At 39.5% G+C, this 18,301-nt stretch overlaps 2 protein-coding genes across 2 annotated transcripts in view; one reads left to right on the top strand and one right to left on the bottom strand.

The window, feature by feature from the left end:
* Window positions 1–6,366: 6,366 nt before the first annotated feature.
* Window positions 6,367–13,728, bottom strand: PDE12 (phosphodiesterase 12). The gene is made up of 3 exons (XM_006090872.3): window positions 12,312–13,728; window positions 10,977–11,055; window positions 6,367–10,479 (listed from the first exon to the last, which is right to left on the bottom strand). The coding sequence occupies exons 1-3, from the start codon at window positions 13,605–13,607 to the stop codon at window positions 10,037–10,039; spliced, it is 1,818 nt and encodes a 605-aa protein (XP_006090934.1). The 5' UTR covers window positions 13,608–13,728; the 3' UTR covers window positions 6,367–10,036.
* Window positions 13,729–13,886: 158 nt separating this feature from the next.
* DNAH12 (dynein axonemal heavy chain 12) overlaps window positions 13,887–18,301 on the top strand; it is a 238,892-nt gene continuing 234,477 nt past the window's right edge. The window contains exon 1 of the mRNA XM_023755751.1: window positions 13,887–14,299. The gene's annotated coding sequence lies outside the window, so the exon portion shown is untranslated. The remainder of the gene's footprint in view (window positions 14,300–18,301) is intronic.

Here is an 18,301-nt window from a genome sequence, read left to right as displayed (position 1 = left end):
CAGAAGGTTGAATTCTGAGTAAGTGATTAGAAATAGTCTACTACCAGCAGTTTACCTTTTTCAAGGTTCAGCAGTTAGTGTTGGGATAGTATTGGCACACCAAGAACTCTTCCCATACAGGATTTGTTTATAATCTGCTTAGTTATTTTTAGGAAAATGTTAGGAATGAAATACTAGCTTTACATTCTTAATCTCATTACGATCATCTAAATATTTTACTTTAAAGGCTGTATTAATATAAATATCAAATTGATTTAGAACTTGGTTCTAAAATTTACTCCTGAGAGTCATTTAAGCACAAGTGGATTCTTTTTTTTTTTTTTTGATTAAGGTATTACAAATGTGTGGTTATCTCCCCATTCCCCCCGACCGCTCCCCCCCCAAGTGGATTCTTGATAAATTTTTCTTTTTTTTTAAATTTTTTTAAATATATTTTATTGATTTTTCACAGAGAGGAAGGGAGAGAGATAGAGAGTTAGAAACATCGATGAGAGAGAAACATCGATCAGCTGCCTCCTGCACATCTCCTACTGGGGATGTGCCCGCAACCCAGGTACATGCCCTTGACCGGAATCGAACCTGGGACCCTTCAGTCCGCAGGCCGATGCTCTATCCACTGAGCCAAACCGGTTTCGGCGATAAATTTTTCTTAGCATATACATTGTGGCATGTCATTCAGGTGCCTAACTTAAAGGAAGTTACCACTACCAGAAGGTTACTTGGCTGCTTTTGTTTCTTGCTGTGTTACTTTTAGGCAAATATCCCTTTACCTTAGTTATTTTCACAAACTATAAAATGCTTAAGTGGTTATATTCTATTAACAAAGATTGTGAGAAATCAACAATAGCAAAAGCAACAATCTGGACTCAGGTAAAGAATAATTAAGGCAGCTGTACTAGTAAATAGATGCCTACAAGGTTCTTTGTATTTTGATTTCAGAGAGGGAGGGAGGGGGAGAGAGAGAAACATCAATGATGAGAGAGAATCATTGATTGGCTGCCTCCTGTATGCCCCCTACTGGGGATTGAGCCTGCAACCCAGGCATGTGCCCTTGACCAGAATCAAACCTGGGATTCTTCAATCCGCAGGCCAATGCTCTATTCACTGAGCCAAACCAGCTAGGGCTATTTATATATATATATAATTTTTTTTATTTCAGAGAGGAATGGGGAGGGAGAGAAACATTAATCAATGATGAGAGAGAATCATTGATCGGCTGCCTCCTGCACGCCCCACACTGGGGATTCAACCTGCAACTGGGCAATGTGCCCTGAATCAAACCGTGACCTCCTGGTTCATAGGTGGACGCTCCAGCCATGCTGGCTGGGCAGTCTTTTGTATTTCATAGAACAGTTGAGTCAGGGCCCTGCCTTACTGAGCTTGCCAGGGATTTCTGCACTGTTCTCATTGTATGCTTTAATCAGTGATGGCGAACCTTTTGAGCTCGGCGTGTCAGCATTTTGAAAAACCCAAACTTAACTCTGGTGCCGTGTCACATATAGAATTTTTTTGATATTTGCAACCATAGTAAAACAAAGATTTATATTTTTGATATTTATTTTATATATTTAAATGCCATTTAACAAAGAAAAATCAACCAAAAAAAATGAGTTCACGTGTCATCTCTGACACGCGTGTCATAGGTTCGCCATCACTGCTTTAAATTATATTGGTCATCTAAGTACTCAGTTGGGATCATGGGGCTTAGCACTGCCATCTGCAGGCAGGGAGCTGGCTCTCAGGAACTGGCTAGTACTTTGCTGGCCGTGGTTCTTTTTTTGAGGCTGGGTTGAGTGACACTAATTAGGGATGTGTATTAAGCCAGGTTTGCCTCCCAGATAGCCCTGAAAGAGATGAGGGATAATGATTTAAAAGGGGTTGGGGGGGGCTGCTAAATATAAAAATAACAACAACCCAATTTTTATTTTTTATTGTTGACAGTATTACAGATGTCCCCTAATTACCCTCCCCCCCTTCTCCCAGGCCACTGGTTATGAATATATGTATATAAGTTCTTTGTAATCTCTTCTCATCTCCACTGTTCCCCCCCCTCCCCTTCCAATTCACTCCCCTCTGAGATATGTCAGTCTGTTCCATGCCTCTGGACCTATTTTGTCTGTCAGTTTATTATGTTCATTAGATTCCACTTGTGAGATCATGTGATATTTGTCTTTCTCTGACTGGCTTATTTTACTCAGGATAATATTCTCCAGGTCCATTTATGCTGTCGCAAAGGGCAAGACATCCTTTTTTACAGCTGCATAGTATTTCATTGTGTAAATGTACCACAGCTTTTTTTCCCACTCATCTACTGATGGGCACTTGGGTTGTTTCCAGATCTTGGCTATTGTAAATAAAGCTTTGAACATAGGGGTGCATGTATTCTTTCTGATTGGTGTTTTTGGCTTCTTGGGATATCTTTTAGAAGTGGGATCACTGGTCAAATGGTAGGTCCATTTTTAATTTTTTGAGTGAATTCCATACTGATTTCCATAGTGGCTACACCAGTCTGCATTCCCACCAGCAGGGTACTAGTGTTCCCTTTTCTCCACATCCTCACCAGCACTTGTTTATTGATTTATTAATGGTAGCCATTCTGGCAGGTGTGAGGTAATATCTTATTGTAGTTTTAATTTGCAACTCTCTGATGATTAATGATGTTGAGCATTTTTTCATGTCTCTATTGGCCATCTGCATGTCCACAATTCAGTTTTTAAAATGAGCTCCAAAGATATACAACTGGCCAATAAGCACATAAAAAAGATGCTGAACATCATTAGCCATCAGGGAAATGCAAATTAAAACCATAGTGAAATGCTGCTTCATATAAGGATAGCTGTAATCAAAAGGTAAGGTGGTGGTGATGTGGAAAACTGGAACCTTCTTCATACATTGCTGGCGGGAATGCAAAATTGTGCAGCTGCTTTGGATAATAAGTGGCAGTTCCTTAAAAAGTTAAACATTTTCCACATGGTCCAGAAATTCTACTTTTAAATATATGTCCAAGAGAAATGAAAACATATATCCAATCAAAAACTTGTACACAAATGTACAGCATTATTCATAGAAGCCAAAAAGTAGAAACAATCCAAATATCCATCAATTGATAAATTGATGAGTATGGGGTTTCTTTTTGGGGCCAATCCTTTCCAATTCAGTTGGTATGCAGGGACACAAAGCCCTTAAAGAGAAATTAGATCAATTTTGGATTGAAAAGCCAAAGCATAATGGGGTTCTTTCATTTAGAAGAAAAAGGACACAAGCCAGGTAGCAAAAAGCTAGATTTCTTTAGGCATGTAATAAACAGTAATGTAATAATGTTATTTGCAATACTTAAACATTCTACAGCTTCAGAAATAGTCTTTGGTTTTATATCCTTTAAAACACTATACTTCACTCAGATTTTCTAAGGGCCAGCTGTTTGTAAATGTATCCATGGATACACCATTTCTTCAAATTATTCCACAGGGGAAATAAAGATTATAGGCGATACTTTGAAAAGTCTGTATATTGCTCATCCAATATAAGAAAGCCAACTAAATAAAGCCTATCCAATTCCCTACTTAACCATTTTCAATTATAGAACAAAATGAGATGAAATCAGCAAAAATGAAAACGAATATTTTAATACAGTAACATTCTAGGATATCATTAAAGTGAGTACTGGGCAAAATGGATTGTATTATATAAACCCTTTGACATACAATCAATGCAAAATGAACAGAAGGTAGAGATGATTCAGTTTGAAAATTGAGGATATTTTTCCATTGATTTTTAGAGAGTGGAAGAGAGAGGGAAAGACAGAAATATTGATGTGAGAGAAACACATCAATTGGTTGCCTCCTGCACGAGCCCCCACCAGGGCCAGGGAGGAGCCTGCAACTGAGGTTCGTGCCCTTGACTGGATTCGAACCCAGGACCCTTCGGTCCGCAGGCTGACGCTCTATCCACTAAGCAAAACTGGCTAGGACTGAACATGGATTTTGTTAGCAGAATGAATCCATCTGTTAATTACTAGTTATATTGAGGGGTTGCAGCCAACTGAACAAAAAGATTTAGTATTTTTAAGATCTGCAATTTAAAGACTATCATTTATATAGAAAATGTTAATTTTAACACCTGGCTTCAATATGATTCAATACACTGTGAAGATGGCTAACTTAACAAAATATTTTTTCCATATTACAGTTTTTGTGTTTTTTTATGCTTTGACCAAGTAGAATTTATTATAGAAGTACAAGGATGGTTCAATATTGGGAAATCTATGAGAGAAATCATTTCCATTAACAAATTAAAAAAAGAAAACATCATTACGTGATCATCACTAATAGACTTGTTATGATTAAACCACATCCAGAAAATTGTGAAAATTCATAAATATTAAAAAAATGAAAATAAAAAAATCCTCAAATAAAAAATATCTAAATGATAAAGGACAAGTTAGCAAAAAATAAAAATAATTCTAAAGCCACTTCCATTAAAATCATGCCCAAAGCATGAATCTATATTCAACAAATAACAGCATAGCAATAAAATAAAATGATTGGTATAAATATTGGGAAAGAGATAAATTCTCCTTTATTGCTAAAGACTCAAGTGAAATCTATAAAATAAAATTGAAAAAAAAACCACACAAACTATTCTAATTACCCAGGGAACATGGTAATATAACTGGCTATAAAAATACAAAAAGTTCTGAATTGCAAATAACTAGCTTGCAATTAAATGGAAAAAATATTCTATTCACAATGTAACAAATTTTTACAAGACAAACAAGAAATAAAAACAGCTATGATAGCTTTTTCCTATTTAAATAGAATTTAAAGCAGCCCAGTTGGCATGGCTCAATGGTTGAGTGTCCAGCTATGAACCCAGGGGTCATGGTTGGATTCCTGGTATGGCACATGCCCGGATTGTGGGCTTATTCCCCAGTGTGGAGCTATGGGCATGCAGGAGGCAGCTGATCAATGGTTCTCTCTCATCATTGATGTTTCTATCTCTCCCTCTCCCTTCCTCTCTGAAACCAATAAAAATATATTAAAAAAAAATAGAATTTAAAGCAAAAACCATAATAGAAAAAGGACTTGTATACTGATAAATTAATCCTGAAATAGAACATATTATAATTTTTAAAAATTATTTTTTTATTGATTTTTAGAGAAGAAAGGGAGAGAGAGGAATATCAATAAGAATCATTGATCAGCTGCCTCCTGCACGCCCCCTACCGAGGATGGAGCCCGCAACCTGGGCAAGTGCGCTGATCAGGAATTAAACCATGACCTCCTGGTTCATAGGTTGACGCTCAACCAACTGAGCCACACTAGCCGGGCATATTATAATTTTTAAAGTCATTAGTTCAATTTTTTTTAAAGTTTATTTTGAGTTTAAGATTTTTTTTCAAAATGTAAGGTTTTTAAAAATCAAAGTTTAGTCTCTTTTTATGATTATGTGTTACAACTTGGTAAGGTATATTCAGCCATAGACAGCTCAGTTTTCTCAGATATTAGTGTTTAGGCATTCATGCCATCTGCTGCTACTCTGTACCTAAATTGGGATTTTAAGAGTGGTGGGTAACAGTGGAACATGGCTAAAGCATTTAAAAGCCAACATTAGTAAGCAAATTCTCTGAAATCACTGTAGACCCACTTTTTTTTTTGTTTTTATCACAGACTTCTAATTCTAATTTATTTTACACTCCAGGGCTTTGGGGTTGTGTGTGTGTGTGTGTGTAATGTTTCTCTTCCCAAATCTTTTTAAAAGAAGCAACAAGACTGACCTTTCTAGCTTGACACAAGCTTATAAAAGTAAGAATTGCTGAAGATGATGAGCTCTCTGGAAAAAATATAGGAGGTTGTATAATCCATTGTGAATAATCTAGTTCATGACTGCGACAACATAATTGATTGGACTAAGCAAGTTTAAAATGCATTGGTAGAGATGCCACCTCACATCCACTTCCACAACTAAATTTTTTAAAATGTAAAATAAGTTGGTAAGGATATGGAGGAATTGAAACTCATACATTGCTGGTGGGAATGTAAAATTGTGTGGCCACTGTGGAAAACATTTTGGCAGCTTCTTAAAAAGTTAAATGCAATTACCATATGGCCCCACAACCACTCTTAGTTACATAACTGAAAGAATTTAAAACATGCCCAAACAAAACTTATGCACAAATGTTCACAGCAGCATTATTCACAAAATAGCCAAAAGGTGGAAACAAGCCAAATGTCCATTTGGATAAATAAAGTGTGGCATAACCATACACTGGAATATTATTCAGCCATACAAAGGAATGAAGTACTGACACAACATGGATTAGCCTTAAAAACACTGTGCTAAGTAAAAGAAACCAGACACAAAAGGTCACATATTATATGATTCCATTTATATGAAATATCCAGAATAGGGAAATCCATTGAGGCAGAAAACAGATTAGTAGTTGCCAAGGCTGGAGGGGTAGGAAGTGACTGCTTAATGGATAAAGGGTTCCCTTTAGAGGTGATGAAACTGTTTTAGAACTAGAGATGGTGGTTGCACCACACCACATCATGATTATACTGAATGCAATGGAATCACATTAAAATGGTTGGTTTTATGTGAATTTCACTTCAATTAAAAGAAATGCTTTTGCCCGGCTGTGGTGGCTCGGTGATTGTGTTGACCTATGAACCAGGTCACAGTCAGATTCCCAGTCGGGGCCCAGGCTCCATCCCCAGTGGGAGGGGGGTGGGGGAGGGACAGAAGGCAGCCGATCAATGATTCTCATTATTGATGTTTCTATTTCTTTCTCCCTCTCTCTTCCTTTCTGAAATCAATAAAAATATATTTTTTGAAAATGCTTTGGTACTGTCATCTCAGAATGTATTGTTATTCTAAAGTTAGTGCTTCAAAAACCACCCCAAAACAGCTCTAATACCTTCAATAAAATTAAAGCATGGACTTTCACATAAAGCGAGGCTTTATGCATTGGAATATTACCCAAATCAGTTAAAGCTCTTGAATTATTTCATCTCCCAAACGAAATCTAGATAGTATTTCCTTCTAGTACTATTGAGCAAAATATTAAAAATTTTTAAACAAAATGTTTTTGGCCCTAGCTGTTTTGGCTCAGTGGATAGAGTTGGCCTGTGGCCTGAAGGGTCCTGGTTTCAGACTTGATCCCCAGTAGGGGGCATACAGGAGGCAGCCAATCAATAATTCTGTCTCATCAATGATATTTCTATCTCTCCCTCTCCCTTCCTCTCTGAAATCAATAAAATATATATATTTCAAAATGTTTTGGGATGTTTAGAAAACCAGTGTTGACTCTAATTTTTTAGAGGAAAGATTTTCCCTATTGAGTTGCCATGTGGGTCTTGTGATAAACTAGTAGTGCAAACTTTTACCCTTCAATATGTATGTGTTTCGGTTTTGTCTCAAACTAGTTTGTAGGGAACTTCTGCCTGTATTTCATAGCTGGAGAATATGAGAGCTAAAGGTGTCAGTTTCCACCAGGAGCTCTTACCACAGTAGTATTCTTTGGACCCTCTCTCTCTTATAGTATGTTCCTCAGAGATCTACTTCCAGTCTGAAATCACCACATTCTGATGATAATCAGGTCTTAATTCTTTCAGAAAAGTCATCACCCAGTGAAACTCTTGGAAATTTGAAACAACAGATATTAGTATTCAGAATTTTGAAGAACATTGTATTATAGCCAGGAATGTTTGCTAATGAATTATGAATTACCAGTGTATACTAAAGTAGCAACTGTGCCAAAGTTCAAGAACAGGATGTGTTCTATATACTCTTAGTCATTTATAATCAATATAAAACTTTAGAATGTTAATTCCTACAGCAAGAACTAATGACATCTTAAAACGTGGTTCACCATAGAGTTAGACTTTCCATATTTTATTAAAATTAAATGTACTAAAAATCCAAATATAATTGAAAATTCAGTCACAAAGATGGCTTTAAACACAAACATTTCTGAATGATGCTTTATTCTAACTGGAATATAAGGAAATTTTGGTATGATATTTATTCAGTTTTCTTAGTGTTCCCTACCTTTGAACTCCCAATTATACTAACATAACTGTATACTGAAGATTTAATCAGAGAATGTGGCACTTTATAATATTCTATATTCAATTACTCTGAAATGCTTATATACAATCTGATCACACTGTTTAGTCAGCAAAAAATTTAAAGATTCCGGATGTGGAATGTTTTATAAGTGTTTAGAGTTTTTCTGACCAGAGTTCAATAGGACCTATATGTTTTTCTCTTGGGCATGAGTATATCATGTTATAATTTTTTCTTTCAAAGTATTTCTCAACTTTTCACTTAGAAGCTTTTTGTTTTCTCTCAAGTTATTGTAAGACCCTGTCAACATCTTTGTTTGAAGGCAGACCAAAACCAAATTAAAAAAAAAAAAAAAGTTTTTTCAAAAGAATCAGCTTCTGGCTTTAATATTTATGTATTTGTAAACTGATGTTAAAATGCTCTCAAAAATGTTATTTAGGAAAGCACAATTTGGTAACATCAATTTTTCATTTATAGCTTTTTCTAAAAAAGATCCCAAGAAACTGCTACCTCAATTTCCCCCCTCAAGTACTTTTAAGTACTTCAAAGTTCAATCTAAAGTGCATGTAAAACCCTCTCATTCTCAAACTTACTAAACAAAGAGTTAAAAATACAATGGCTAGTGAGCAGAATATGAAAGTATAGGCTACTTTATCAAGAGTAAAGTTCTTACAGTGTTGGGTTTAAGATGAAAAAAATGAAAGAATTTGGAGCAAAAGCTCTCACAACTGTGGAAAGAGCTCTTCTTGAAGTGGATGGGCTTTTAATATCTAAGCTGGAAATTAAATGCAGAAATGAGATAACATTTCAGTTTTCCCAAACATCAAAAAAAACAACAGCTAAAGTATTACAAATTAGGTATGGTGATAATTGAGTTAGAAAAGCTTGGTTACCACTCTAGGCCAGATACCATTCAGTAAAACTAATTTCTAATTTTAGAAAGTTTGGCTTCATATTAAAAATTTTTTTACAGTATATAAATTATATATATAATGTTTACCTGCAACTCAAATTGTTTTATTTCCAAGATCTTCAAAAGGATGTTTATTTCCAAGATCTTCAAAAGCCCCACTACTCCCTTTTCTATTTGTAAAACCAATAATTTCAAAAATACTTCTAACAGAAATGCTCAATAGTTCATCCAAAATTTAAAGCCCACATCAGTCAGCAGTTTCTCATAATGTATTGTGCTCTATTCTCTAATATCACATGGTCACTTTCTGTTAATTTATGAACACTTTTCATGGGCAAGAGTACTTAAAGACAAAGGGATAAAGTTGACTTTGTTGCTATTCACTTTGAATATTAAGTTGTGCTTGCATCCTAAAAATTAAAATGAGCTGCAGTAAAAAAGATATATGTTCATTTGTACCATATTTAGTTGTACTAACAACTAAAATCCTAAAAATAAGAGAATGAAACTATGCTAATTGAAAAATGAAAGATGAGAAGCAATATTTTAATCTTTTGTTAAAGTTCTCAAGTTGTATTAAATTGCTAACCAAATTGAGGTAGAGGTAGGCCCTAATGTTATTCCTCACATATCAGAACTTAGGCCTCTCACCTTAACTTGTATGCATTTCCCCTCTAATTGTATAAACATGATTCAATTGGAAATATGTGTTATGATAGAAAAATTATAGCATCATTCAAATGGTATTTTACAAAATTCTTAATAGCGAGGCTAAAAAAAAAGTATTTATAAAATGTACACAATAATTCAATGTTCCCTGCCAGTCATAAATATATTTGTTTTTCCTCCAAGTGTAAGGGGGAGGGGGGAAGAGTACAGAAACTATATTATGCAAAGATTATGAAGTCATGTAATGAAGACATTAAAACATAACTAGTAGGGTAAGAACTAAGAACCTGGTGTCTAGTTTTCCTCTTTGAAGGTTACACATAAACTTTGATTCATATTAAATATCTCTTAGTAAAGCAGACTTAAATTCCATTAAACACAAATCTATTTCCATTTTAAATCACATACAAGTGCTATGTGATCCGAGGGATGAGAAACACTAGGTAAGGCCTGGTGGGTGGTAACTTCTTCGTGACTAGGTAGTGGAATCACCTGTTCAACCTCTAAAGCATTTAAGTCAATGAAAATGTAATCCAGACATCCATGAAAGCCACCAACATAATTTGTGTAAGCAGGTTCACCACAAGCACTTTTCAGTTTCAAGAAATGGGTAAGAGACATGTTGCATCGTTCCTCTTCCCCATAGGAAGCCCAGTCTTCATGATCCTCTGGAATGTTGCCATTGATGACAAAATGATACATTCCTGTTGATGGGGTACTATTAAAGTCCCCACAAAATATAACTGGTATGCCAGGATACAGATCACATGAGACATGTCTAATGTGAGCCAAGGCTACTGCTATTTGAATGAGACGAATGTACCCACCTATGAATATAAAAAACATTAATGTAAGTACCTTTTAAATTGCCTTTAAGTTAAAAGAAAAAACAAAAGAAAACAAACTACAGCATTTGTGTGACATTCAAGATGTGTATTTGTGTGTGTAAAAGATTTGATAGAGGTAGTCAAAAGGTACAAACTTTCAGTTATAATAAGTACTGAGGATTTAATGTACAACATGAGTATAGTTAACACTGCTGTATCGATATTTGAAAGTTGCTAAGAGAATAAATCCTGAAAATTCTCATCACAAGAAAAAAACCCCCACCTTTTTTTGGTATTTATATAAGTTTGTTGTGGTAATCATTTTTGCAATGTATGCAAATCAAGTCATTATGTTGTACACCTTAAACTTGTACAATGTTGTATGTCAATTATATCTCAATAAAACTTAAAGGAAAAATATATGTATTTGTGTAAAACAGCTTTACTGACCTTAAGTTACCATGTTTAAGTTACTTGTGAAAACCAATAAAACCTACCTTTGGGATGCCAGTAGAGATGGGTATTAGCAACACATATCTTTTTAGAAGAGTCCTTTGTAGACTGAAGAACAGAAACCTAAAACATACAGAAAGTGTTAAGACTTCAGTTGCTATCTGCCAATATCCTGAATGTTTTTAAAATCTAAGACTATAAGATGAAATAACATTTTATTCTATATCCTTCCCATACTGATGAAGTATAATCATAACTGAAATTTAACTTTTGTTAAAAGGTGGGTTTTTTTAAATTGATTTTAAGGAGAGAGGGGGAAGAAGGAGGGGTAGGGAGGAAATGAAACACATTGATTTGTTGTTCCACTTATTTATTATTCGTTCATTGGTTGATTCCTGTTTGTGCCCTGACGGGGGATGGAACCCGAACTTCAGCATATCAGGATGACACTCTAATCAACTGAGCTACCCTGCCAGGGCTAAAAGTTTATGAATACAGTAGTGTCTCCTTATCCATGGGAAATATATTCTAAGATCCTCAGTGGATGCCTGAGACCACAAAAAGTACCAAACCCTATATATATACACTATGTTTTCCTATACATACATACCTATGATAAAGTTTAATTTATAAATTAGACACAGTAAGAGGTTAACAATAACTAATAATAAAATAGAACAATTATAACACTGCATATACTGTAATAAAAGTAATGTGAACTTTCTCTCAAAATACTGTATTGTACTCACTCTACGGGAGGAATGAAGTGAGGTGACGAGGCAGGCAGTGTAACGGTGTGAGGCTACTATAAGAGTTACTTGAACATGAGTACTGTGACAGTCCATCTGATGCCCAGGACAGCTACCAAGGGACTAATGAACTTGGATAAGTAAATTTGGCCATTTCCCCCATTTATAAAATAGGAAGGCTAATATCTAAATAATGGGAATAGCAGGATTACTATGAACCAAAAATTAAAATAATAGCTAGTATTTATGGAGCACTTTGTAAAACATGATGCCAGACACTAAAGTACTTTAGAACGTGTCGGAACAGTTCTTGGCAAGTGGTAAGAAAATATTAGCTATTCCCATTATCCTTGTAATTAGCATGTATCTCCCACTAGGTTATAAGCACGAATAAAGTCCCTGTTTGTCTTGCTCAAGGCAACCTGCAGCATGCCCGGCACACTGGAGTGCTCAGTAAGTACTTGCTCAATGAATGAACGACGGTTAACCTTCGTGCTGACGGTACACGGGCAAACACCTTTCAGTAAAATCTGGATGGTTTCACCCAATTAGAGGCAGCCCCACCCACACTCCCTTTCCAGGACCCTAAACATGGATGAGTGTGTAAAGAGACTGGCGGAGCTGCTTTACCTGAAGGACAGAAGACCTCTGGAACACCCTCTCCTGGGCCGCTGGGTTCAACACTAATTTCTCCAGCAGTTCTTTGTGAAGTGGGTCGGACTGCAGGGCCTCGTGGAAAGAAATGTCATGCTGGCTAAGGAGGCTGAACTTGGACTTTCGGTAGAAGGTAGCCAGGCCTTCCTGCTGCTTGATTCGAAACACGCCCTCCAGCCCAAAGGCCTCGAGGGCCGGCACCAAGCTGTCCGTGAACACGCAGCGGTCAACCTCCTGCAAACAGATGAGGTCGGCGTTGTAGCCGGTGAGTTCCTTCTGGATCAGGTTCTGACGGTAGTCGAGCTCCAGGGCGTAAGGGGCGCAGTACGGGTACAGGACGGTCCGCGAAAACTCGGTCTGGGCGTACGTGTCGGCGAGGATGTTGTAGGAGACCGTGCGGATGAGCGCGTCGTCGGTCACCTTCTTCGTGTAGAGATGCCGGTGATCGAAGGTGCAAGTGCCGGGCCCAGCCTCCACTGGACACACACTTTCCAACTCCCGGCTGGGCCCGAAGCGCTGCCCATTGCCTGGGGTGCAATGAAGCTTGAGACGCAGCCCGATATCGGCATTGGACGGGGTGTAGACGCGCTCGTCCACGCCCGTGCTCGTCCAGCTAGTACTGGGCGAGGAGGGCGACAATGACGAGGGGCCCCCGCCCTCAGGCTCCGCCGATCCCGGTTTGGCTTCCCTGTACCAGCGGAAGAGGGAGCCGGCGGGATCCCCAAACTCGAGGCTGAGCTTGGGGCACACCGGGAAGCCGGCCATGATGTACCGTGGCAACTGCAGCTCGGTGAAGGCGGGCGGGTTGCGCTCCACCTTGTACTTGACATCGCCGATCTGCAGCACCGCACCGTCCTGCCAGGCGTCCACGTTGAGCACATCTTCGGCCACCGCCTCCTCCCGGTAGTACAGCTTCACCACGGGCTCGCAGGCCGCCGCCTGCTCAGACCCAGGCCCCGCACAGGCTCCGCCGCCGCTGGCGTTTGGCCGGTTCTTCCGGCTCTTCTTGGCCACGGCCGCTTTCGCGTGGCCTTTAAGGGCGTTGGTGGCGATCCGGCTGAGGACTCGACCCAGCGGCTCGCTCTGGTCGCGCTGCATGTTCTTGTGGCTGCCATCGGCCAACGAGAACGACAGGCTGAGCTTCGGCTCGGAGGGCACACAGCGCACTACAGCGCGCTCCATCGAGTCCACCGCCGGCTCCGCCTGACTGTGTCGCTCCACGGCCGCGCGGACCCCACGAAGCGCGGCACGGGCGCCTGGGAGCCTCCACATGAACCTGGTGGCCCAGCGGCAGACACAACCGGCGGCCGCTAAGCCTCAGGTGTTCACCGAGCTGATGCCGCCGCCGGCTCGAGGGCCCATTCAGTCCGGCAACTTCCGGCCGGTGAGGAGAGGGCGGACGTGCTCCTGCCAAGCACTTTCGCCAGGGCCGCTCACGTGCCCCTTTCTTTCCGTAGCCACGTCTGTGTCTAATAGCTCCGAGATTAATTTTTATCTTCAAGTTGAATCATAAAGAGGGGAAAATGAAAAACATATAGAGGCGCCAAAGGGAAATATTAGACTCCATGGTTTTATCGAAAGTGCAGTTGGAGGATGGGAGGAAAGGTGCGCCACGCCGGAAGTGGCTGGGCGGTGTCACGCGTTCCCCTCACGGAAGGAGGCGGTGCCTCGCCGGAGCCGTTACCGCCCGCTTTCCGTTCGCGTCGTCCTGAGCTGAACTGCGCGAGAGCGAGGCCGCTCCGCCCGGAAAGTCGGTCCGGCTCCGGGCGTGGCCAGCGTTGCTCAACCTTCTCCACGGCCTTCCCGACGCTGCTCGCCCTCTTCAGAGGAGCGGCGGCGGGGTCGCCTCAGGCCGGGCCAGCGCCGACGCGCGGAGCCGAGCTTTGTGGTAGTTGATAACAGTGAACAATATATAGTAGTTCTCACTTAGTGCGCGATGACTTTGCTAAAAACGTCTCCTTCAGGTGGGAGGCCGGAGAGATGATGTTACCTGTTCAAGGTCACGCAGACATTGCCGAGTAAAGGACAGGAGACTGAGAAGAGCCAGCCAGTGAGGAGAGCTAAGTGTGGCTTCACTGAAAGCCAAATGCAGAAAGTATTTCAAGAAACAGTGATTTTGTGTGTTTAATATAATTGTTATTCTGTGACTAATTCACGGGGGGGGGGCGGAGGGAGCCCTTGAAGATTCAAAGAACCAAGTGAGAAGTCTTTTTTTCTGAACAACTGGTCTATTTGTATATGCTACCTTATGCTACAAGTAGAATGGCTATTGGGTGTTTAGTAATAAACCATACCTTCCCCCTGGCTTACCGTGAGGAAAAGAAACTGAACTGTGTGCTAAAAGGAGGCTGAATTTTGCAGCCATTGGAAATTTCTGTTTCTGCCGTCCCCTGCCCGCCCGAGCATTTGACAGGTGACTGGGTACTGACTGACGGTATAGGACCTATCGGTTGTCCAGGGGTACAAGATGGGGATAAACGTTGCATCAGTACATTGCATCAACTGGCCGACCTACGGAAGAAAGAAAATAAGTCCTAGTCCTCCCATGTATAGCACCCACATGTAGCAATATTAACATGGCATTTTTCTGGTCCCCAGCACTTTCCTTCGTGCAACTTTGCAGAACTCTATCTTAAATCAACTTATTTAAAGAGAAACACCCTACTAGAAAATGTAACTTTCCTTCAAGCAGGCTGATCTAACTTATTCCTATAACAGTATTAATCTTGGTTTTGAGACAGATGTCTTGAGGCGTCATACTTCTTTTCGTTTATTTTTTGAAAGATTAAAATATGCCTATAGTGAACAAAGTAATCTTTCTACCCCCTGAATCATATGCATACACAAATATTTATAGAATATACTAGAGGCCCGGTGCACGAATTCGTGAACGGGGGTAGGGGAGGGACCACAGGAGGTTGGTCGCCAGCCCCGAGAAGGGAGCTGCTGGCCCTTGGCCCCTCTGGGAAAGGGGCCACGTTCACCGCCACCCAGCCCCGGTTTCCCGTCCCAGCCCAGGCCAAAAGGCCCCGGCGGGGTCAGGAGAGGAGGCGGCGGTGCCGGGCCCAAAGGCTGGGCCAGGTGCAGAAGGAATGGACGCCAGAAACCAATGCCTCCGTTGGCTGCACCAATTTACACTCCCACCAACAATGCTATTTCTTTCTTATATTTTACTACATTTCATATTAACTATAACTGGTAATTGTATAATTTATAATGATGACATTATATATTATAGTAGAGGCCCGGTGCACAACATCATGCATGGGGGGGGTTCCCCTCAGCCCAGCCTGCACCCTTTCCAATCTGGGACCCCTTGGGGGATGTCCGACTGCCTCTCACAATCCGGGACCACTGGCTCCTAACTGCTCACCTGCCTGCTGGCCTGATTGCTCCTAACTGCCCCCCCTGCCGGCCTGGTTGCCCCTAACTGCCCCCCTGCTGGCCTGGTCACCCCCAACTGCCCCACTCTGCCGGCCTCGTTGCCCCCAACTGCCCCCCTCTGCTGGCCTGGTCGCCCCCCAACTGCTCCCCCTGCTGGCCTGGTCGCCCCACGCAGCCTGCTGTTCAGTCGTTTGGTCGTCCCTCACTAACCCTCCTGCGGGCCTTGTTGCCCCATGCAGCCTGCTGTTTGGTTGTTACTGTTACCGTGACAGTGTCCCAGACAATTTGCATATTCCTCTATTATTAGTATAGATAATACTATACTGTATTGCATCGTATATATAATATATGAAATAGCCATATCATTTAGTATAAGGTATAATGTTAATATATAACAATAATCAAAAAATTAGTTTGAAGAAATTCAAAGAACTTAGGTGAAACCTATTGCAGTTTAGCTTTATTAAGAACTCTTAAACATATGAACTCACTTATTTTTCCTGTAATCCCTTTTTAAATTTTGATATAAACAATGCATAGTATAAAACATAGCATCTTTAATTTTTCTATTAAGAAGTAGATGAGCCCTAGCTGGTTTGGCTCAGTGGATAGAGCTTCGGCCTATAGACTAAGGGGTCCCAGGTTCGATTCTGGCCAGGGGCACATGCCCGGGGTTGCGGACTTGATCCTCCCCAGTAGGGGGCGTGCAAGAAGCAGCCGATCAGTGATTCTCAACATTGATGTTTCTATCTCTCTATCCCTCTCTCTTCCTCTCTGAAATCAATAAAAATATATATATTTTTAAAAAGAAGTAGATGAAACTTTTTGTGTAGTATTAGAGAATCACAATATGGTGTCATATCCATAAGTGCTCTCATAAATAATCTGCTCTTGTAAATAATATTTATAACCCTTAGACTCAGAAATAGAGCTTTTAAATAAGTATTTTTAAGCCTCAAATTAAATATCTTTAGTTAGTTAACATGTTTTTTTCTTTCCTTCAAAGCAAAAGATTTATTAAAATTCCAGCTGCATCTTTTACAGACATTGATAAACTAATACAAAAATTTATATGGAAATGCAAAGGACCTAGAATAGTAAGAAGTACTTCCTTTTTTTCTTTTTATTAAATTTATTAGGGTGACACTGGTTAGCAAAATTATACAGGTTTCAGGTGCACAATTCCACAACACATCATCTGTACACTCTATTGTATGTTCATTACCCCAAGTCAAGTCTCCTATCACCATTTATCCTCCCTATAACCTCCTCCACCTCCTCCTACCTCCATTCCCTCAAATTACTTCTTCCTATAAAAGAACAAAGTTGGAGCTCTAATACTATCCACTTTTAAAACTATAGCCATTGCTGCACTAATCAGGACAGTGTGGTATTGGTATAAAGATATACATATAGATCAGTGTCCAGAAATAAACCTTTACATTATGGCCAATTTATTTTTTTCAACAACAATGCAAAGGCAGTTCAGTGAGGGAAAGAACAATGTTTTCAACAAATAGTACTGGAACAATTATATATGTATGCAAAAAAAAAGAACTTGAATACAGAAATTAACTCTAACTGGATCATAAATTAGAAGAAAATATAGGAGAAAATTTTTGCTGGTAGGAATGTAAAATCTTTCAGACACTTTGAAAAAACAGTTTGATAGTGTCTTAAAAGATTAAACACAGACTTACCATTCAACCCAGGAATTTTACTCTAGGTTTTTATTGATGAGAAATGAAAATGTATGTTCACCCAAAGATTTATACATGAATGTTTATAGCAGGATTATTCATAATAGCCCCAAACTGAAGCACTCCAGATCTCCATCAACTGGTGAATGGATAAACAAACGTGATATGTTTTTATAATGGAAGACTATTCAGCAATAAAAAGGAATGAACTTCATGCATGAGCCTCAAACAAATTATTAAGTGAAAGAAGCCAGACAAAAATCTACATAATATATGATTCCATTTATATGAAATGTTCAGAAATTGCAAGTCTATATAGCCCAAAAGCAAAACAATGGTTGCTTGGAGCTGGAGTGGAAGTCGGGATTGAGTGAATATGAGCCCAAAGGAACTTTTATAAAAATATATTTTTATTGATTTCAGAGAGGAAGGGAGAGGGAGAGGGAGATATAAACATGAATGATGAGAGAGAATCATGGATCAGGTGCTCCTTACTGGGGACTGAGCCCGCAACCCAGACATGTGCCCTGGCAGGGAATAGAACTTTGGACCCCTGGTTCATGGCTTGATGCTCAACCACTGAGTAACACCAGCTGGACCCAAGGGAATTTTTTGCAGAGATGGAAATATTTTAGAACTGGACCTTAGTAATGACTGTACAATTATATAAATTTCCTAAAAATAATTGAATTGTGTACTTTAAAATGGTGAATTTTAGAGTATGTAAATTATACTTACATAAATTATGCTGTTAAAATAGGTATGCATTGTATTAGAGTTTAATGAGGGAAGCAGAACCAGTAGATTTACATATGTCCTCTATATGTATCCATATGTATGTATGTGTATATATTTGCATATATATGTATATATGTGTGTGCA

The sequence above is a fragment of the Myotis lucifugus genome, unplaced genomic scaffold (assembly GCF_000147115.1).
Source record: "Myotis lucifugus unplaced genomic scaffold, Myoluc2.0 scaffold_83, whole genome shotgun sequence".
Taxonomy (NCBI): Eukaryota; Metazoa; Chordata; class Mammalia; order Chiroptera; family Vespertilionidae; genus Myotis; species Myotis lucifugus.
This window is presented reverse-complemented; position numbering and strand designations above follow the sequence as displayed.

Coding starts and splice junctions, on each gene's coding strand:
- PDE12 (XM_006090872.3), bottom strand. CDS start 13,607: ATGTGGAGGCTCCCAGGCGCCCGTGCCGCGCTTCGTGGGGTCCGCGCG. Junction 11,056..12,311: donor AGAGGTCTTCTGTCCTTCAG/GTAAAGCAGCTC, acceptor TGTATGTTTTAG/GTTTCTGTTCTTCAGTCTAC. Junction 10,480..10,976: donor TCTCTACTGGCATCCCAAAG/GTAGGTTTTATT, acceptor TTATATTCATAG/GTGGGTACATTCGTCTCATT.